Here is a 21713-nt window from a genome sequence, read left to right on the forward strand (position 1 = left end):
AGTGGGGAACCTCCCAGTCTGGACCTCCAGATGAGTCCGTTATATAACCCCCAGGCCCAGCCCTGCTCCCTCACCTGAACTCGCCAGGTAAAGCCTCTTGACTCGGTCTCTGGCAGCAGAACCTTGTGCCCTGATCTCATTAGGGAGTTATTTTGGGTGCATCCTTGATTTCTTTTTGCAGGATCTAAGAGGGTTAGAGAGTCCTGAGGTTTTCTCTGCAGAGTCACTGCAGCCTGGATGTCGGCCGGCTCGACCTTCCTGCCGCCGACGCCACGGCTTTCTAACCCTTTGGTCTCTTTTTGTTTTTTTCTTCTGTATAAAACTACTTCAGGCCTTTTATCGCCTTCATCGTTGTTCCTCAAACATCGGTCAGACCTGCAGGTCTAGTCCGAGTTTGTCTGGTTTCCTCTCTTCGTCTAAAATCCTCTCCTCGTTCCTCCGTGTCTTGAGGTTTTTCCTTTTCCTCGGTGCCGTTGGAGCGCACCAATGGGGAACCACGGCTCGAACCTGGATGACATCCTGGCGGAAGACATGCACCACTGGTACAACAAGTTCATGCGGGAGTCTCCGTCGGGCCTCATCACGCTGTTCGAGCTGAAGGCAATCCTGGGTCTGAAGGGCATGACGGAGAACGCCAGCAGCTACGTGGACCAGGTCTTCCTCACCTTCGACATGGACGGGGTGCGTTACGCACAGACACATTTACACGGCGAGGGGTTTTCACTTTAAAGCGTCGACTGGTTTCACTGGACCAGAACCAGTGTAGACCCAGAAGGTAGTGGAGGATAAAAGTTTTTGTGAAGGGAGTCTGGTATTGATGTTGATTGTTTAAGGTGCTAAAATGCGTCCAAAGCAGTACGATGTTTCTACAATCTCCAGTGTGGAAGAATATTAGTGGTGTGAGTTTCAGACTTTGGGGGACAATTTTGGAAAGGGGGACGTTTTTGGTGGGTCCCCACTTTGGCACCTAAAGATGTTTGAGGCTTTGAGGCGACTCGTCCTCCAATGGGAAAGTCAGAGTACAGGGTGGGTTGGATCAGGTTGGTGGACTTCTTTGAGACATGCGGTTTCAGTAGTGCTAGCAGCGTAGAAACTGGACCACCGATATCCTGAAGTCCACCCGGAGCCGATCCGGAGCATTTGAAAATGGTGCTTTACAGTACATTCAGTCTATTTAACCCTTCACACACATCTATTCACCAGCCGACCGATCAGGCTCATTGTCTTTAACTAATGTAGCTCTAAAGCATGGTGCGAGCTAACTAGCCAGCTAGTGAGCCAGTGGGCTACGAGCTACGAGTTAGCTAGTATGCTAGCTAACTCCTTTAGTCTGTCTCTGTTTCCTAACATGGAACATAACATCCATGTCCATGTCAACATAACTGCAAAACCTCCTTCTACTGTCCATCTACTGTCCTTCTACTGTCCAACTGTCCATCTACTGTCCTTCTACTGTCAATCTACTGTCCTTCTACTGTCCATCTACTGTCCTACTGTCCATCTACTGTCCTTTTACTGTCCAACTGTCCATCTACTGTCCTTCTACTGTCCTTTTACTGTCCATCTACTGTCCTTTTACTGTCCAACTGTCCATCTACTGTCCTTCTACTGTCAATCTACTGTCCTTTTACTGTCCATCTACTGTCCTACTGTTCATCTACTGTCCTTCTACTGTCCATCTACTGTCCTTTTACTGTCCAACTGTCCATCTACTGTCCTTCTACTGTCAATCTACTGTCCTTTTACTGTCCATCTACTGTCCTTCTACTGTCCATCTACTGGCCTTTTACTGTCCAACTGTCCATCTACTGTCCTTCTACTGTCCTACTGTTCATCTACTGTCCTTCTACTGTCCATCTACTGTCCTTTTACTGTCCAACTGTCCATCTACTGTCCTTCTACTGTCCATCTACTGTCCTACTGTCCATCTACTGTCCCTCCCCTGCAGCTAAACAGGAAGACATTTGTCCAGGGGATCACTAAGCATGTTTAATAGTAAAGAAATCCACTTGATCTCACTCAGATGGCTGAAGCCTCATATTAACTTCACATAAACGGTGAAATATATTTAAAATATATAAATGTTTTGGTGTCTTGTAAGGCATGTGCACTAAACACTTAATAACTTATACATACATTATTCATCCAAAATTTAAATAATGTCTTAAACAAAACTATGTGGAGCTTCTACAGAGGAATCTGCCTTCATTGGCATCGTTTTCATAAATATAAGGTTTACGGTTAAATATGAGATTTCACTTCAGGAATGTGGACACTAGTCAATAAATCATCAGACTTATTAATAAGGCATCACTTGCTTGGGTAGTTTTTAACAAACATTACAAAAACTTGCTGGTTCCAGTTTTCTTCTTAAATTGACAATTATTAAAAATCCAGAAACTGGATTTTTGGGATCTGAGAGTCATTTTAGGCACAAAACGGCTGATTGATTAATGGAGAAAGTAACCGTAAAATTAATAGATTTAAATCATTACTTGTTGCTGCTTTAATCAAGGTCCACTTACTATGATTTTAAGGCGCTTTTGACTGCATCTTGTGGTTTTCATCGGTGAATGGAGTTTGCACAAAAGTTAACTTAAGTGATAAAGAGATTATTTTTCCACCAAGTCCAGAATAAACTTTTATGGTAAAACATGCTTTTATTCAGAAGGCTCACCAGAAGTCTCAGATTATTTTACTCTCACGATGAATTTCTAACGTATATTTGCGTTATCTTCGCCGTTGCGTGTCGTGATGAAAGCAGCCGGTTTCAGAGATCAAAGTGTTTAAAGTCGTCTATGAGAATCAGGACAAAGATGACGGCAGCACAACTTTCATTGGCTCTCCGTCTAATTGGCTTCTACAGGCGCACGCAGGGCCGTGACCCGCCGAGAGCCTTTGTACTGAGCTAAGTGGATTCGGGTGGTGGTGTGACCTCATCAGTGGTGTGACCTCATCAGAGGAAGGGCAAGGAGATCACAGCGCCGTGGAAACCTTCTTCTGTTAAACTTTCTTCAGTTTAACATTCTTCTGTTAAACCTTCTGTTAAATGACGAAGCTTTAACAAACACTTAACATTAGATAGAATTATGTTCTTTGTATGTAAAATGTATTTTAATGACTTTCTGTCATTTCTATACCAACAAAATATACGTTTAATCAGTGGAGGAATTACATGTATTATGTAGATTTTAAAGTACAATGTAAATATACTGGGTAAAAGTATTAATAATACAATGTAAAAATACTGTTAAGAGCAAAATGTTAAAATACTGTGTTACAGTAAATATACTAAAAGTGTGCGTAACTTCAGTGTCACACCCAGCGTGGGAACTTTGAGCGACAAGTTTCACGCAGTTTCGAGTTCAGTTTTAGTTTTTTTGTCTTTTGGAAATTAAATTTGATGATGTCGGGTTGAATCTCCTCTGTGCCTGCAGGACGGCTACATCGACTTCGTGGAGTACATCGCCGCCATCAGCCTGCTGCTGAAAGGAGAAATCAACCAGAAGCTGAAGTGGTACTTCAAACTGTTCGACCAGGACGGCAACGGGAAGATCGACAAGGAGGAGCTGGAGACCATATTCTCGGTAAGCATCACGCAAACAGGCGACAGGGTGGCCGGTGCACGAGAACGACTGCAGCCGGAGAGTACAAAGGAAATAACATACAAACATAAAGCCCCTTAGAAACAGTCGGAAACAAAAGTCGCTACAGAACAGTAAAGGTGGTGAAAAAAAAGAATTAAAAGAAAAACTCTCACTATAAACCGGTAATGTTGAAATCACTAAAACCTCCATGAAAGACAGAAATCCAGCCTGAAAGGAGCCAAAGCAACCCACAATATATATACACATATATATCTGAAATCACCACTGCTGCTTTGTACATGTTGAAGTCCCAGATCCACCAGAAACCCAGACCCCGTCCTGTCTGGGTTCATGACATCATCAGAGGTGCTCGGTGGATTTCACCAAGCTGGATTCACTGGATCAGCTGGAGGAACCAGAATAAAGTAAATCGGTGATTTAATATCAATAACCAGATGAGATAAAGGATGCTGAAATAACTCCTTAATGATGGTGATCAGTAAAAAGTGTGAAGTCATGCTTTGTTAGGTCTGTCTGCAAGACCACAAGATAACTACTGTTAAAATGCTGGTTTTCTGAATGGAGTCTGGTTGATGGGTGCTAGGCTAGGCTAACATTGTAGCTGCTCCATCAGCACTCCAAATAAGGTCATCTAGACTCTAGACATAAATACGGCAGAGATCTTTACCTCCACCGCTCGGTGTTATTAGTCGACAGATATTAAGGAGGAAACAGATCAGTTTCATATAAAACAATTAATGTTCCATGAAATTAATCAACAGACGTTGTCTGTCTTTTTCTTCCCGCATTGTTTGATCCGTTTTCTTAGAAATTACAAACTGAATCGTTTTCCCAAATCACGTTGAGCTGTTAATGCAAAGTCTTTCGTTTATACACCATAAAACATTTTGGTTCATGAAATAGTTAAATATAATTTTCCGTAGTAAAACTGAAGAGACAAAAACCCAAAACACAATAAAGCTGTAGTGGATACTGAGCTGTAAGTAAAACAAATTCCAATGTCAACATTTTGCAACCTACCAGATCTGTTAATTATATTAAGAATATTTCCTTCATTATATTAGCGAAAACTGTTATCTGTGAATCATTAGCATATTAAATTATGCTAATTAGCTGCATATAAAAGGTTATTTCTAGGAGACGGCTTTCAGGAAATGTGTAATCAATTCTCAAACAGACTAAACCCGTCAATACAAAACGGATGTAGAAGACATTTCCGTGTTAATAGAAGCAGATACTTTCATCACCCAACACACTCCCTGCTAAATGACCTTTAAACGATGTGAAGTGAACCAGCAGAGCCGGAGCTGCTGCTCCCCTCACACCGGCACAAACCCGCTGGATTAACTCCCGACGCAGCATTTCATTAGTGTTAATCTGCCGAATGAGCTCAGTCCATCAGCCGACAGGAAGCCGCTGGAAGTGGAACGAATGACTCGCAAAACCAGTTAGTCAGGAGGTCAGACCAGTCTGCCGTGGACCACTTCACTCAGGATCATGTGACCCGGCATTAAACGGAAAACTAAAAAGGGATAATTAGTGAAATAATGGATTGCTTTCATTAAATCAGAAAGGAAAAGGAAATCACATCGAACTTAAAGTGGCATTAAAATCATGAAATGAAAAATAGAAAAACTTGAATGCAAAAATGTGTACTAGATAAAGAAAATATCAAATAACACTTATTTTTTTGCTTCTTAATTTTGTGCAAAATTATCCTATATTCCCAACATTTGATCACAGATTATTCATATTATCTAAATCTCCATTATCTAGAAATAAATAAAACAAAAAAAATCTTTAGTAGAAAGTAGAAACTGTTTTCAGACTGTGTGTCTCCCCCTGCAGGCCATACAGGACATTACGCGGAACAGAGACACCAACCCCGAGGACATCGTCGCAATCATATTTGAGAAGATCGATGTGAAGGGAGAAGGTAACTGTCGATATCACATTGTTAACACCAATAATGCATATTTATTTAAAGTTGAATCATAATGAAGAGACGAGCTGAGATGTCCTTAAAAGGCCAACGTACAAACAAAAAACTATGACTTCAGCAGGTGGTAACATCCGTTTCTGAATAGTGAAGCCGATGCTGAAGGTCCTTAAAGCTGCATTCTGTCTGCTGGCCACCAGTTAGTACATTATGGTCCATTTTGAGTCCAACAGACCAGAAAGCAGGGGATGCTTTAGGGGGCGGGGCTTACCTGCTGATTGACAGGTTCATTTAGAGTCCAACAGACCAGAAATTAAATTAGTACTTTTTTGAAAATTCGGGGTGCAGAGCAGCAACGAATTGAAAAATGGATGTAATGGATGTAACAAAACCCTAATGTAATAACTTTGCACCACGCAAGCAGACTTTAACCTTCGTGTTATGGATAGAACGATAAACAGCGTTGGTTTATATTAAATGTACCTATACTACACATTAAGATTATGTACACATGCCGATACTTGTTGCACTATTAAGGTGTTGAAAGGTTCTGGTCACCTGACTCAGGAACTCGGGAATCAAAGTGATTGTGAGGCAGCTATCGAGTAAACATTTATCCCAATAAAAGCCCTCAACTTTCTGTTGACCTTTGACCCCTCCTCAGGTGAGCTGACCCTGGAAGAGTTCATCGAGGGTGCCAAAGACCACGAGGACATCATGGACATGCTGAAGAGCCTGATGGACCTGACGCCGGTGTTAGTCATCATCGTGGAGGGCCGGACGGGCTGAGAGTCGGCGGTGGACCGAGACCACAAAGACTGGAGAAATCCTCCAATCCCCCAAATCACCTGGCGTTTTGTGGGCAGAGCGAGGCGACGGGAAACAACAGACGCTGAAGCGTTGGACTGTGATTGGCCGCTCGTCTCCGGATGTAAAACTAACTCATTTTGGACAAAAGACGTCTTTGAAGAAGAAGTTTTTCCAGCAGCCGCCTTGATCGCTCAACAAAAAGCCACCGTATGTCACCTTTTGTCGTAGACACCACGTTGTTCATCTCCAATGTTCAAACCCGTAAATCTTTATTTTGGATTATAGCGATGATTACAGTTTCCAAAGATATGACGTACATGTCTCCGGGCTGCATGTCAAACCAACCACAGCAGCAAACTAACAAAAGAACAGCCGTCTTTGAATGTTCCGATCAGACGGGACCAGATTTCATTCACTAATATGCCAATTTTAAGACTTTGTTATGTTTAGACAAGGTTTGTGTAAAGAATCTTTAAGAATCTTTGTTAAACCAAACTAAGGTTTTACAGCTCGGCAGGATAAAGAAATGAACAATCAACTTAGCTAAATCTTATAGTGATGGAGTTTTACATGAGGGCTGCAACTAACAGTTATTTTCACCGATTTATCTGCCGAATATTCATGAGTTCGAGGTGACGTCTTCAAAGATCTTCCTTATTCTGACTCAAAAGTCCAAAACTTTAAAACCTTCAGGGCACTGCTCATGTTTTGCAATTTCCTGCGTTTAAATCATCTGTTTTTTTCTGTTTCGGTTAATTAATCTCTACATTTTGAGGGGAGAGAAAGGCCAACAGACACGCCGAAGTGACTTAAATCTCCAGCTGGGAGATCGTCAAGTGGCGAGTTTGCGATGTTTGTATGTTTGGCACTAGCGCTCTTAGCCGTTTTTAGTAATTTAAGAACAAATAAACAAGTCTGCTATGTGGCACCATCACATAAACGGAAGAAAAAGAAGCTTTCACCGAGGCTCCGGTTGGGATTTCTGTTTGAATTGGCTACTTGGGCTCAGTGGGAGTTAGCCGTGGTGCTACAGGATGTCTGAACACCTTTTCATGAACACTGTGAAAGTGTTGGAGGACGTTGTGTCTCAGAGCATTGCCTGCTGGGTAGCCCGTCTTTGCCGTTAATCCTCTTAATGCCGTTTAAAGGGTCAGCGTCCTGAGTTGTAATGAAGCAGATTTACAGACAGCTTCACCGCCACAAAGGTTCATTTCCTAAAGAAACCGGCAGGCTGGAGGAGGAAACATCAACTCAAGGCTTTAAAAAACAAACTCTCTAACTGCAGTTAACTAAAAAAGGCCAATAATAAAAACTACTTTCCATTTCTTCCACCACAGAACAGAGCGGTGTGTTCAAGGACATACTAATCCTCAACAATCTGATCTATCAGCTCCTCAAGGCCAAGGTGTGATTAACATCTAAATAAAGACCACGGATGAAAAAAAGACAAACGAACATACGAGGAACAAAGTTTACTCCACTGCATCAGAGCTGCAACGATTCATCTATTATCTGTAATTATTAAGTTCATAATATGGTTGACAATAAAGAAAAAAGCTGGTTTAAATAGGTTGGTAGACCCACGTGGACCAATCAGGTCGATCCGGCTCTGCAGTTCTACAATACAAGCATGAAGACATAAACAGAATCTCATAATGGAAAAGGACTTTGAAAGTAGCTCAAAAAGCACAGTCATAAAAATAAAAGTTGCCATAGCAACGTAAATGTCCTGTTAAATGGATCAGCCCGACTATCTAAATTCCCGTCTTTAAAGTTTCCTGATGGTCTACGATCCCAAACGTTGTCACTAAATCACCACGGTAACACTTTCTATGACGCTCATGTATATAATGCATCATAAGCACATTTATAACACATTATAATGCATTTATAAAGGCTTTATAAAAGTAAATGTTTAGGATCATGCATGACACCTTATGACCAGGTTTGGTGGACGTATTATAAATTCAGCTCCTCCGTGCCCAAGTGAGCTCAGTGTTCTGATCCGAGTCCTGGACGTCAACTTTTATAAAGCCTTATAAATTCATTATAATGTGTTATAAATGTGCTTATGATGCATTACAGACATGAGCTTCATAGAAAGCGTTACCAATATCTCTGATTGCAGCTTCTTAAATATGAAGCTTCCTGCTTTCTTTGCTCCTCGGCGACAGTAAATTAAATATATTTGCAGACGTCATCTTGGTACATCGACAGTGAAAACGGTTAGTTGAAGCCCAATCTGACAGTTTTAGTTCTATATTACAGATTAAAGCTGCATCCCCTTCCTACCCAGAGAAACCACGTATCTCTCCGGATGTGATCGACTGAAGGATGAAGTTGATCCTTCAGATAAATGAACTCCATCTCAGGAGATACGTGGTTTTCCCACAGCTTCAACTCATCCAGACATTTAATCCCTGACAGATTAGGATGAAGGAGGTTTTCTCAGAGTCACATCTCTGGAAACATTTAAAAACTGATTCATTTAGTTTTTATTTCACAGCTTTAGTAGTCGTTAAGTTTTCGTGTGACTGTGTCTCTTTATTTTCTGGAGTTAAAGAAGGAGTGTCCCGAGTGGTTTGCGGGTTATTAACATTTTTATTTTTATACGATGATGAGTGAGACAAGATCACGACGGGAGAGGGGACCGTTCGAGGGCATGAGGCCGTTCTGTCCACGAAGCTGCTAACTGGTAGTCGTACAGTCAGATCAGTGCTACAGGTTAGCATCAACGCTAATGCTGCTTATTGTGCAATAGAGTGAAAAAGCGTAAAAATGTTCCTGTTGTGTGTTGCCTTATCAATAAAGTTTTTAAACAAAAAAAACGTGTCATTTCAATTCAAATTGTCAACTTTTTTTCAAGTTTGAATCCGGTTGGATGAAGACGTCGACACTAAACATCATAACAAACACCACATGACATCATAAATTAAAGGTCCCATATTATGGACAAACTGGTTTTCTCTGGTCTCTACACCTATAAACTGGTCCTCCCTGAGCCTGTCAACTCCTAGAATGAGGAAAACAAGTGACTCCTGCATGGTCTCTGCAGCGCCCCCACTGGTACAACGGCACTCCTACGAGCTGTTCAGATTCAGCTCACATCGTTACGTAACAAAGGGATGCATTTGCATAGGCCGACCTCTTCTGTGCGATGATAGGAGATATCTGAGAGGGGCGTTCATCACGAGGTGAAGTTCAGTGTGTCCTGCGGTGAGATAGCGGTGTTTCACAATGTCGTCGCTCACAGCTAGACACGCAAATTGCTCTGTTGTTGGTTGTACAAATCAGCATAAGTGCTTGTATTCTGTCCCAGCTACAGAAGAACAGAAGAGACAGTGGTTGCTTTTCATTTTTAATTTCACATACAAGCTAACGGTTTGTGTTAGCTTGTATGTGTGTGCTTACCACTTCACATTGGACTGAATCAGTAACGAGGGTCAGTACAAAGCTGGCTTTGCCTCGACACTGACCCTCGTAAAAGGATCTCTCCCAACCATACGGGACCAGCAACTTCACCTGAGCCACATAGGTGAGCTATAGCGATACATCCACGTAAACATTGGCACATGCTACCGCTAGCGTAAGCAGCATCGTCTCCATCTCTCTCCAAGTAGGCGATGACAGACGGACCTCATTAGCATTTAAAGGTACAGGCACAGAAACAGTCTGTTCTCAGCAGAGCTCATTTGAGCAACTTTTAGACAGCTGAAATTCAGGACCATGGATGGGTTTGGAGCAATGCATATCTAATCCAGTGTTGTTGGACCTCTGACAGCTGTGTGGAATTGATGAAAATCAGTATAATTGGGGACCTTTAAGTCTTTATTGTTATCTGAAAACATAAAACAACATCGGAACCCTCAGGAAGTAGTTCTTCATCCCAGGGTCAGTTTGTTTGATCCACCTGGAGGTTTCAGATGAGACGGATCTGGATTCTGGTTTATATGAAGTCTGCCATTAAAGGGAGCCTCTATCCCAGCATGCATTGCTTTAGAGGTGGGGCGTCCCTGGACAGGTAACAACCTTTTTACATTCGAAGCTTCGATTGTCTGTCATCACATTCTATGACATCATCGCTCAGAGAAACTTTCTTTTTCAATTTGGAAATTTAAATAAAGTGAAGAATAAATTATTTTTTTCCCTTCCAAATTCAACCTTCTTTACTGAATCTAACTCGTGTTTCTTCACTGAAGTGAAAATCCATCAAATATGGATCAAAGTAGAATATATTTAAAAATTAAAAACATGTTGTAATTATCAAAATATTTTATATTTTTTTCATCAAATGCTGACTTTTCATTTACTGATTAAACACAACACAAGTAAATATCTCCGACAAGTCAACATGAACTCCTGTTGAAATCTACATTGATGAAATAAAACCTCTGGTTTGTGGCTTTAAGTTTGTAACTTTCTGTTACAGATCTAAAGATCCGGACTCGTCTCACACTGATGATATCGGAGTCCGAGAGGTCAGCGGGGGTCGACTAGCGTAACATCGGAGTCTTCAGACTGACGACATTGTCTGTGTTTGGTCATTAATCCAGCAGAAGAAGGAAATACGCTCAGATGGAGCCAGGAAGTCATTTGAAACCGGACAGTCACTTGCCGATTGGTCAGTCAGCGTCTGAGTGCCTTGCTCGTGGGCAGAGCGTGGGTGTTGCTGCTGTTGGTGGAAATCTAACCTGCAACCTCTCACAGCTGTTTGGGCTTCTGGTCCGGCCTCAGCAGGCTGACGTACAGACGCAGGAAGGAGTGGCAGACGCCCACGGAGCAGTACACCGACGTCGCCAGCAGGGGGAGGAAAGGCAGCTTCTGTTGCCACGGCGACAGGGGGAAGATGACCTCACAGCCGATTGCCACGACGACCAGTCCCAGCAGGTAGACGGACTCCAGAGGACGCAGCAGAGATCCACTGAGGAGGAGAGAGAGTCAGCGATCCGATTACTAAAAGGAGGGGGTCGCCACAAAGCACTCTGGGTGATGGAGTCTTTGATAGAGCCAAACGTTGAGTTTTAGATGAAATATTCAACTTCACCTGTGGAGTTTCCTCAGAGCAGAGAAAGAGAAGATGGTGAACATCAGCATCAGACCCACTTTGATGGGCAGCTCTGCAACACATAGTATAAATATACAAATACACATTTATGTCTTTATAGTGCATTTAAATACTCCGATCATTAAGACAGTGAAGTCAGAGGTCAGAGGTCACAGACGCTGATAGGAAAACGAGTTCAGGATTTCTCATTGGAACTTTTTAGTTGCAGTTGTGACAGAAGTACTCTGATGCAAATACCACACAGTAAAAATACTCGAACAGTATATAGTACTAATCCCAAAGTAAAAATAATAGAGGAAGTACGAATAATAATAATACCACACTGTAAAAATGCTATTACTTTAAAAAATATGAATTCAACCTTTTAAAAATACTCTAACAGTATAATGAATAATCCCGAAATACTCTTATAGTGGAAGTACTAATACCAAACAGTGAAAATACTCTGTTCCAGTAAAAGTACCAAAGATGGTAAAAACAGAAAACAGTAATATTCTACACGTGGTGATATTTTTACCTGTCGGGGTGAAGAGCAGCGGGAACAGCGAGTAATGACCTGTGGTGGTCAGAACCAGAAAGATCCCAGCATCCTCTCTGCTCTCGACCGCCAGGATGCTGCAGGAAGCAAAACCAGACAAAGCAGCATTCAGTCTCTGGGATGTTGAAGTACAGAGGAAGTAAATGTACTTCTCCCCGGGTGTCAAAAGCTGTGCGTGTACCTGAGCGGCAGGATGGCGAGGAGGATGGCCTTCTCATGGACGTGCCAGCCGAACATGAAGGAGCCGAGAGCGCAGAGCAGCAGGCAGCGCAGGAAACCCCGAGCACCGCGAGGACGCCGCCAGGTGGACGCCACGGCCGGCTTTAGAGACAGAGGACAGGAAACGGTTAGACTGCAACGCCGTGAAGGTGAATCATCGCCATCAGTCTGCTGTGACTCACCAGGATGGAGAGCAGCGTGAGGACGAGGGTGACGGACGGGCTGATGGACGGGAGGACGGAGTGCTGGAACTCCTGGACCAGGCCGCCCGTCATGGACGCTCGAGGAAGCTCCGCCTCCTGCAGCAGGTTCAGACCAACACCTGGACAGGAAGACGGGTCCGTTACGGGACATGAAGTGGTTCAAGGAGACCAAAGTCTTCCTTTTATAAAAAACAAAAAAAGGAAGCTCTACACATTGTGAGAAAGCAGTAAATTACTGGGTTAAAGGAAACGCTCCATCAGACTCACCGAGCGCCGCCAGGCCTTTGTCCAGCATGTTGTAGAGGGCCCAGATGTTGGGGGCCCAGTAGGCATGGCACAGACCACGTTTAAAGGGGAAGAGGCGGGACAGGACCTGGGGGAGCTGACCCTGGAACAGAAACCTCAACCATCAGGTCTCAGAAACAAAGCACACAAACTGACACTAAATTATGTGTATTATTTTTATTAGTAGTAGTAGTATTATTATTAGTAGTAGTAGTATTATTAGTATAATCCGTATTATTAGTAGTTTTATCATTATTATTATTAGTAGTAGTATTATTATGTATTCTTCAATGTTTGGTCCGTGTGTCTGATCACCATGGCGATGAAGGGGCCGAAGGACAGAGCGCAGACGGAGACCACGATGCTCCCGAGAGCCAGCAGACGCAGCGGACTGAAGCTCCTCCACCGGACTGAACCATCTACACAACAACAACACACACAACAACAACACTTAACACACAAACGATGTTGACCCTCTGGACCACATAAACATTCAGAGTAGAGAAACCGGAGAGTGGGACCTTTGTGGTCCTGGGTGAAGCAGTAGACCCTCAGCAGGTAAACCCCGTAGGCCGGAGCCACGTACAGGTAGATGTGCTTCAGGTTGAGCAGCACGGCGAACAGCAGCGCCCCCTGCAGGTGCTTAGACTGCAACACAGACAGCAAACACAGAAACTGACCGACTGAAGCGGTTGGCTGAAAGTGAAATCACTGTTGCGTCCGTTTAGAGGAACCTGCAGGTGTTTGGCCAGCGACAGCAGCAGGAAACCAAACAGGAAGCCGTTGTACTGGAAATGAATATCTGAGAAAACGTGAAGGAAGAGTCGGAGCAGAGTCACTGAGACCAGACAGGAATATATTAATCACATGGAATCGCCTTTACGAACTGATGGAAAAGTCAACCAGCGTTTTAGCTTTCTTACATTTTGTTCACAGTTCAAAATATAGAAATTATCTAAATTTAAAAAGAAATACACAGTGACAGAATATTATGAGCTCTCTGTGCAACACTTCATGGGAAAATGATCAACATGATTATTGAAAAACTCAGCAGCAATTATGATTTAGATCCATAATTTAGAAGTTTACTTTTAAACAAATGAGAGTTTTGAGTGTTTTTTCCTTCTTCATAAAACATTTGCTATCTTTTTTTTTTTTTTAACCATTTAAAATCCAAAACATCGATGTCTGGAAACCAGCGTCAATCAAAGCAGCTTTAAGACGTATCAGCTGCCTTTTATTCATTTATTTGCAAACACACGACTTCAGAAATCTAGAAATCTAGAAGAATACAGAATACGACAGAAAAACTAACAAACAACAAAAAAAAAGTGAAGAAAAAGGAAAAGTAAACATAAGTTAGAAAAACAAAATCCAGAATGAACCCGAACGTCTACTTTAAGAAGCACTTTAAAGAAGAAAGGAGTGAAACCGCTGAAGGATACGGTCAACGACGAGGAGGCCGAAGTTCCAGAGCAGCAGAACGGCCAGGACGAAGGACGGGCGGCTCAGAACGTCCCGCGGGCCTTTCTGCTCCTGAACGCACCTGCAGCACCTGGAGAGGGGTGGAGCCAATCAGGATCAAGCTACGTTTTTTTGGTGTTTGAAAGTCGCGGAGCGTTACAGCCTGTCGTCTTTTAATGTGATGTAAGTTTGTTGTCTTTACTTTGGCTTTAAAACCAAGAAACAACACAATAAAAGTTTGATAAATACATTCAGGTTGGTAGAGGTGGAGAAAACCAACACAGCATAGTATCGATACACTATTTATATTGAAAATACAAGTTAAACCGTTTGGTAATAAATGCTCTTTCAGTCCACTAGGTGGTGCTGAGTTGTTGCTAGTGTGGAATTCAGCTGACAGGAAGTTGGTCAAAACAAACTATGATGAAGTGTTGGTCTGCTTGACTGACAAACACATTTAGCTGCAATTAGTGAGATAAAACGTTCTTATTTGGGAACTAAATGTAAGTCAGATTCATTTCATTCTTTACATAAATTAAACATAATTTTACTGTTTTTAAATCCCACAGCAGCTGATTACAAATAAAAGCTGCTCTCTGTGTGTGTGTGTGTGTGTGTGCGTGTGTGTGTGTGTGTATAGGACTCACTCTCTGGTACCAAAGATAAAGACCACATCAGTGAAGACGACGGAGAGCCTCTGGAAGAGCACGGTGGCCGGGCTGGCGTAGTTCAGGTTCTCCACCACCAGCATGTTGCTGTCAAAGCGCCGAGCCACGTGGGACAGGCCGAACTCGAACCAGGCGAACAGCGGCGGATAGTCCAGAGTCCACTCTGACGTGTTCTGTGGGGACAAAGACCTTGTTGTAGTGGACCGGTTTACCGTTCTCCTGCTGCTCGAGAACTCTGAGGCAGTGGACCAGTGAAAGGAAATTACCATATATGGTACTGACCTCATGGTACCACCTGGACACCGGCAGACTGTGTGTGATGGCCAACCAGTTCCTGTGCACCTCGAAGTCTGTGGAATGACTGACGGACGGACACAACAGCAGATTGACAGCAGGTCAGTCTGCTGGGCAGTCGCACCAAACTCCATACAGAAAACTGTCCGTTGTAACTGGACTCACTTAGTTAGCAAATGTACAAGTCTGGTTTAAAGTGACAGAGAAATACACAAAATGTGGAAAAAATATTTTGGTGGTGGACATGACTTGATATGAAATACATTCAAACAAAAACACAATTCCCATAACCCCCAATTAATTTTTTTGCAGATTTTGGTTATGGTTGTATCACTGGTTAGGTCTCTTTATGATGCCTCAATAAAGCCACAAATAGAGTCAAAACAATTGAAGGTAGAGGTTTACATACTGCTGCTTCTTGGATTATATCAATGCCGAAATTACCGATTATTAATACTGACTCTACTGATACACTCAGTTATGTTTTATGACGTGTGTGCATAAGCAATGAGCAAGAAATCCTTAAATTGCGAGATTTCCCTGTGATGTCTGGTTTACATAAATACAACATTGCATAACGGGTTTATTATACATTTCTGATGATGCAAGCAACAATGTGGGGTATACATGTAAGCAACAACGACGTAAAATAATGAACATTTGACAGGAAGCCACAGAACGCATCGCTGGCGATCGATTCTTCGCAGGCCTGGCTCTAAACAAGCCTAATGTAAGCGAACCCAGGCTGTCTCACAGGTTACAGAAATAAACCAAAACACTAAAAATACGTTAGTTCTGGTTGTATTGTAATAAAGCCGAAATTAGCGGTGATTAAGCTCGACTCTAATGGTAAACTCGTCTATGTCCAACACACCGTTTAGGCGATAAAATCTTAAATTGTGACAATTTTCTGAGAGATTTGGCTTCACAACCCATGTTTCTAATGAAAAACGGCGCCATCTTGAGGCCGTTCGGCTATACTTACAGCTAAGTTAACAACACGTCGAGTTAAGGTCGCACCAACTATTTTAACTCCATGTCAGGAGTTAAATGTCCCTCACGGATGCATACGAATCTCCCGCCACCATTCTCCCGAAAAACACGACGCACGAACAACGAACTGAACGTTACTATTCAATTTAAAATCGTATTTTCTTGCTTGTGGCTAACGTGTGCTACTCTGTTTGTTAGCCGGATGCTAACAGACGCCGCGACAACGTTTACATTTTATATGTATCAAAATAAAAACAGTCGCTCAGAGTGTAACTGGTTCATGTTTAAGTGTTCCCACTCACTATGCGTTGATAAACAGACACTTCAGGAAAGAAACTCCCAGTGCTAACGCTGGAAACCAGCTCCAGCCGTCCACCGCCGCCATGACAGTGACGTCATTAAGCTGCTGCTGCTTCTGGTGGTGGTTCTTCTTCTTCGTAAAGGTGCATTATCGCCTACTATGATGGAGTGTGAGCCCTAAATAAAAAAGAAAATTAAATAAACATATATTATATGCACCAACATAAAATGAAAAATACATTTGAAATAATATAGGAATAAATGATATTCTCTTCATTAAACCAGTTTCCCGTAAACATTCAAGTAAGGCTTCACCGTTTTCTTATTTGCTTAATAAATCCTCAGATTTATTGTCCTCCCAGCTCTTTGACCAAGTTTCTTCCTTAACCGTTCCCTGTTTGACAGTGACGTCACTGACTGTATGCAAACGTTTTATTGACCCGCTCCGTGCGGGACAATGTGTTCTTCTGATTAAAAAAAATTAGCAGTAAATAAATATATAATAATCAGATGAAACACAGCAGCTGCTACGTGAAAACGTTATAGTTTAATTTCAATTATCATTCATTATTATCGTGTTTTCACAGCGAACAGCGGTGAAGGTTCCGACAGTCCATGAACGCAGCATCAGTACGGATTTGTCTTTCAACTTTCCGTCTAACTTCCTCGTGCCGTCGGTCTGTATCCGGTCTGTAGCCGGTCTGTAGCCTGTCTAACCATCGTGTGTTGTCTCGTGTCAGTAGTTTTAGGAGTTTTTGTTGAGTAATAATCTTTATTAAAACTTGTAACTACAATAACCTCCAGGATGAACGCGCTGCTGCGGCGTGTCGGAACATTGAGAGGTGAGTCTGCCGTTTTAAAAGGAGGCGAAGAAGAAGATCCATTCAGACGCTTTACTAGACTACGTAAAGAACTACAACTAGAGCTACTGTTACAGTAAAGAACTACAACTACTATAACTACTCTGTTACAGTAAATAACTATAACAAATACTCAGCTACAGTAAAAGTACAAATACCACACAGTACAAATACTCAGCTGCAGTAAAGTTACAAATACCGCACAGTACAAACACTCAGCTACAGTAAAGGTACTAATACTACACAGTAGAAATACTCTGTTAAAGTAAAGTACTCTGTTACAGTAATAGTATTTCAGTAGAACATAGTAAAAGTATTAAAACTGTGTTTTGTGTGCAGCAGGTTTCCACACGACGGCACCTGCATTGACCTTTGACCTCAGGAAGGTCGAGTTGACGCCTCTGGAGCAACGTAAGCTCACCTTTGACTCACACGCGATGGTGACGCAGCTGGAGAGCAGCGGTGAGAAGGCAATGCTGTCAACATCACGGAGACCACTTCCTGTCCCACCACTTCCTGTCCCACCGCTTTCTGTCCCATGACTTCCTGTCCCATGACTTCCGGTCCCATGATTTCTTGTCCCATGACTTCTTATTCCATGACTTCCTGTAGTCTCTGCAGGTTTAATCAGCGGCGTGAGGTTGAGGTTCTAAAGGGCGGCGTGTCGTTTGTATTCAGGTTTCGAGAAGCGTCAGGCGGAGCTGATCGTTGACGCTCTGGTAACCTTGACGACGGCCAACATGGACATCGTCTACAAAGACATGGTGACCAAAGCCCACCAGGTAGGACACCAGTCCACAGGAAGGGATTACTCCGACTCCGCGTATTAGTACTCTGATTCTGCGTATTATTCCTTCAATCTTCAGCGTATTATTACTCTGATCTTCTGCGTATAGTACTCTGATCTTCTGTGTATTGGTACTACGATCTTCTGCCAACAGGAGATCGCCATGCAGCAGATGATGGCTCACCTGGACTCCATCAGGAAGGACATGGTGATCCTGGAGAAGAGCGACTTCGCAAACCTGCGATCCGAGAACACGGTGCGACGATGACACGCTAACATTTCAGTTCTTTTATTTCACCGTGAAATCCGATCTTTACCGGGTATTCTTGATTTTTTTTGTCGTAGAAAATGAAGCGGGAGTTGGAGCAGCTACAGAACCGACTGAAGGTCAGAATTCGTTTTTTTCTATTTGTAACAAGTTTATTCATCTGACCTTTTCTGAATACGAATCATCTTCCGATGTTTGTTTGTTTTTTACATGTTTGTGGATGTTTTTGTTCAGGAGGAGAGTCTGAAAGTCCGAGCCGAAACCAAACTGGACATCAACCTGGAGAGCAGCAGGACGTCGGACGTGGTGAGACACTGGGCGCGTTTCGGATCGCATGCATTTGCGCCGATGCATGCACGAGACTTGATAGTTTCCGGCGGAACTCGTCATAAACACGCCAAGTTCCCACTACGTCAAGTCGGACACAGGTGCACTTCACAGACTTTTTTTATATATTTTTTTATTTAAACTTTATTAATAATTCCATACATAACAAAAACTGTTGAGCCAGGGGAAACTTTACGGACTTTGCACAAAGAATATGGCCTGCTCAGTGACGCTGGCTTTCTTCGTCGCTGACGAACTCGAGCCGAGGCATTTGAAGTCCCGTTGTTGACGGAGGCTGAGGAATTTTCTCACGTGGGAAATACCACGTGATAATTCTAACCAACTAGGGCAACGTTGAGGGGAGTGTCTTATGTCCGCACTTATTTCAGACCATCTGCAGAGAAAAGCATTCGGAGGGAGGTACCCTGGAGATACCGCAAGTTTTTAAAGTCATGTGACATGTCGCAAAGGGAAGTTATCACCAACATTTGTGACGTTTTTTTCCCAGAATGCCTTGTTTTGCGAGGCAAATGCATGCGCATGCTTGATTCGAAACAAGCCTACTGCCAACAAGAGTTAGCCAACAGGAAGTTAGCCAACAGGAAGTAAGCCAACAGGAAGTTAGCCAACAGGAAGTAAGTTGGCGTACATCTTCGAGGACGACGTTCCAAATCATTTCAGCCGCTCAAGTCGCTTGAAAGATTTGAATGCACTCGATGACCGCGTTCTCTTATTCACTTGCTTTTAAAAGCACTTCAGCAACTACAGTACACCTGAATTTAATTAATTATTTAAATTAAATCAAATGTAACAATCCTTTTTTGTGGCAGTTCACTGAACAGGAGAAGAAGCTGATGGAGGCCAGTTCAGAGTTCCATCAGAAGGTAAATGCTACAACACTATATAATACTACTACTATAATAATGATACTATAATAATAGTATTAGTATAACAATAATAATACCACTATATAATAGTATAAGTATAACAACACTACTATAAGACTACTACTATAATAACGTTAGGTGGTAATTTAGCGGTGTGGGCTGTGATTGGTCGTTGGCGTGGCTGGTTGATGACATCACCGTCTCCTGTGGTCAGAAATCCGACCTGGAACACGACAACATGGAGATCAACAGGAAGATCGACCTGCAGGTGGCGTCGCTGAAAACGGTCCTGGAGTCTCTGAAGCTGGAGACGGTCCGCTACCTGGCAGGTACGCGGTTCACGTGACCCGCGACCATTGTAGCTAGCGGGACACTTCTGTATAAAGTAAACCGACGTGGTAATGTTACGAAGTAGAGAGACTTAAGGCTTCGCCCACGCAACAACATAGGAAATGTACGTTCTTATTGCCAGGCTAGTTAGCTAACATGCTAATTCTTTAATGCTACACTGGTTACAGCCGCAGAGCCGAGGCTAATGGTCACTCTGCCAGACTAGCGAGCTAGCTAACTAGTGGCCAGTTGGCTAGTTAGCTAACGTGCTAAAACTCTCTTCCCGCCATTAATGCAACAAGACTCTCAAGTTTGTTCCGATACATTGTAGCTGGCTAAATTTGGTACCATCAGACGTCAGATATGTTCACGGTAAAAGCGAAGCTAATTTTCTGTAGGAATAATCAGCATAGCGTTAAAGAAAGGTGGATGCTAACCAGCTATCTAGCAGCTCTGTAGTTTTTATCATGTCTTGAAGCCTCTCTCTCTCCGTGTTCCTTCCCAGCGACCGTCTTCTCCTGCCTCGCCATCACGCTTGTCGTCTACCGACTGTGGAGGTGAAGGAGCCAAGGTTGGCTCGTCTTCCTCCGCCACACAAAGTAGTTCCCTCGGAGACTCGACGCCGCTGCCACGAAGACGAACATTTTAATGTTTGAAGTGAAGTTTTACTCAAGTACTGTAAGTACAGTGTTGATGTATTTATACATTACTGTTTATATCCATGTAATGCAATTTGATATTCAACATCACTACTATACATATATACTATTACACTTAAGTACAACAATGTAAAATTACTCCAAGTAAACATCCTGCATCCAGAATCCTACTTCTGTAAAAGTATAATCAGCTTCTGATACTTTAATTTTAAACCTGTAACAGTACTTTTAAATAGTAATACCTAATTATCCAAAATACCAAACACTGAATATTTAAATCTGAGTGTAGCACATAAAGTATTTAAAAAATGTAATACTTGAACAATGACAGCATGAAGTAGTGGAACTATTTGGGGTGATTTGACCCTTTTAACATTTTAATATTTCATGGTTTTAAGTCACTTTTGTTGCCTTGGAAACAAGTTTTGAAGAAGTTGATCATTAATCAGCTTGTTTGTTAATGTTATGATTGTGTTGAAATATTGATTATTGATTTAAAAGTAAAAACTTGCAGTGTTTGACAAAAAATAAATAAATGTTGAGCTTCCTGAACTTTTTACTGAAACTAAAAAAGGTAATTTATGCAAAATATTAACATTTGTTTCTCTGTTGGATTGCTCAAAGAAAAAACGAATAGACTTTAAATAAAAGGGAACATGTCTGTCTATGTTTTTTATATTTCATTTAAAAAATAAAGATGTGACCAGCACGGTGGTGTAGTGGGTAGCACTCTCACCTCACAGCAAGAGGGTCCCGGGTTCGATTCCTGGGTCGGCCCCGGGTTCCTTCTGTGTGGAGTTTGCATGTTCTCCCCGTGTAAGCGTGGGTTCTCTCCGGGTTCTCCGGCTTCCTCCCACAGTTCAAAGACATGCAGGATGGGGATAGGTTCATTGATGACTCTTAATGTCCCGTAGGTGTGAATGTGAGTGTGAATGGTTGTCTGTCTCTACATGTCGGCCCTGCGATAGGCTGGCGTCCTGTCCAGGTGTACCCTGCCTTCGCCTAATGACAGCTGGGATCGGCTCCAGCCCCCCCGCTTATCCTGTATTCAGGGTCGCGACCCTGAATACAGGATAAGCGGTAGACAATGGATGGATGGATGGATGGAAGATGTGACCAAAGCTGAGAAAGTGAAGATTCACTGCTGACAGGGAAGGAAATAAAGTAAAAAAAAGAAAAGTAAAATTGAAAAAAAAAAGAAAAATAACT

General features: G+C 42.5%; 3 protein-coding genes across 5 annotated transcripts; 2 read left to right on the forward strand and 1 right to left on the reverse strand.

Annotated features, from left to right (window-relative positions):
• Window positions 1-245: 245 nt before the first annotated feature.
• guca1d (guanylate cyclase activator 1d) lies at window positions 246-7113 on the forward strand. Its single transcript, XM_084028283.1, has 4 exons — window positions 246-681; window positions 3438-3587; window positions 5457-5544; window positions 6212-7113. Exons 1-4 carry the CDS (start codon window positions 487-489, stop codon window positions 6334-6336), a joined length of 558 nt encoding a protein of 185 aa, XP_083884409.1. The 5' UTR covers window positions 246-486; the 3' UTR covers window positions 6337-7113.
• Window positions 7114-10172: 3059 nt separating this feature from the next.
• Window positions 10173-16514, reverse strand: alg8 (ALG8 alpha-1,3-glucosyltransferase). Its single transcript, XM_084028274.1, has 13 exons — window positions 16389-16514; window positions 15082-15160; window positions 14779-14972; window positions 14113-14222; window positions 13402-13469; window positions 13189-13315; window positions 12983-13086; window positions 12650-12770; window positions 12362-12501; window positions 12142-12281; window positions 11940-12037; window positions 11402-11474; window positions 10173-11278 (listed from the first exon to the last, which is right to left on the reverse strand). The coding sequence occupies exons 1-13, from the start codon at window positions 16469-16471 to the stop codon at window positions 11059-11061; spliced, it is 1557 nt and encodes a 518-aa protein (XP_083884400.1). The 5' UTR covers window positions 16472-16514; the 3' UTR covers window positions 10173-11058.
• Window positions 16515-17033: 519 nt separating this feature from the next.
• On the forward strand, window positions 17034-21180 carry ccdc90b (coiled-coil domain containing 90B). 3 transcript variants are annotated; one of them, XR_014598391.1, is made up of 10 exons: window positions 17034-17228; window positions 17586-17708; window positions 17925-18028; window positions 18188-18289; window positions 18379-18420; window positions 18536-18607; window positions 19459-19512; window positions 19730-19844; window positions 20351-20801; window positions 20836-21180. XR_014598391.1 is itself a non-coding variant. In XM_084028414.1 (9 exons), exons 1-9 carry the CDS (start codon window positions 17192-17194, stop codon window positions 20404-20406), a joined length of 705 nt encoding a protein of 234 aa, XP_083884540.1. In that variant the 5' UTR covers window positions 17034-17191; the 3' UTR covers window positions 20407-21180. The 3 variants fall into 3 exon arrangements, 2 of the variants coding, with proteins under 2 accessions (XP_083884540.1, XP_083884541.1); XM_084028414.1 differs by having other exon boundaries at window positions 20351-21180; XM_084028415.1 differs by having other exon boundaries at window positions 17589-17708; window positions 20351-21180.
• The last annotated feature ends 533 nt before the right edge of the window (window positions 21181-21713 follow it).

Source organism: Eutrigla gurnardus, assembly GCF_963514095.1.
Source record: "Eutrigla gurnardus genome assembly, chromosome: 15".
Classification (NCBI taxonomy): domain Eukaryota; kingdom Metazoa; phylum Chordata; class Actinopteri; order Perciformes; family Triglidae; genus Eutrigla; species Eutrigla gurnardus.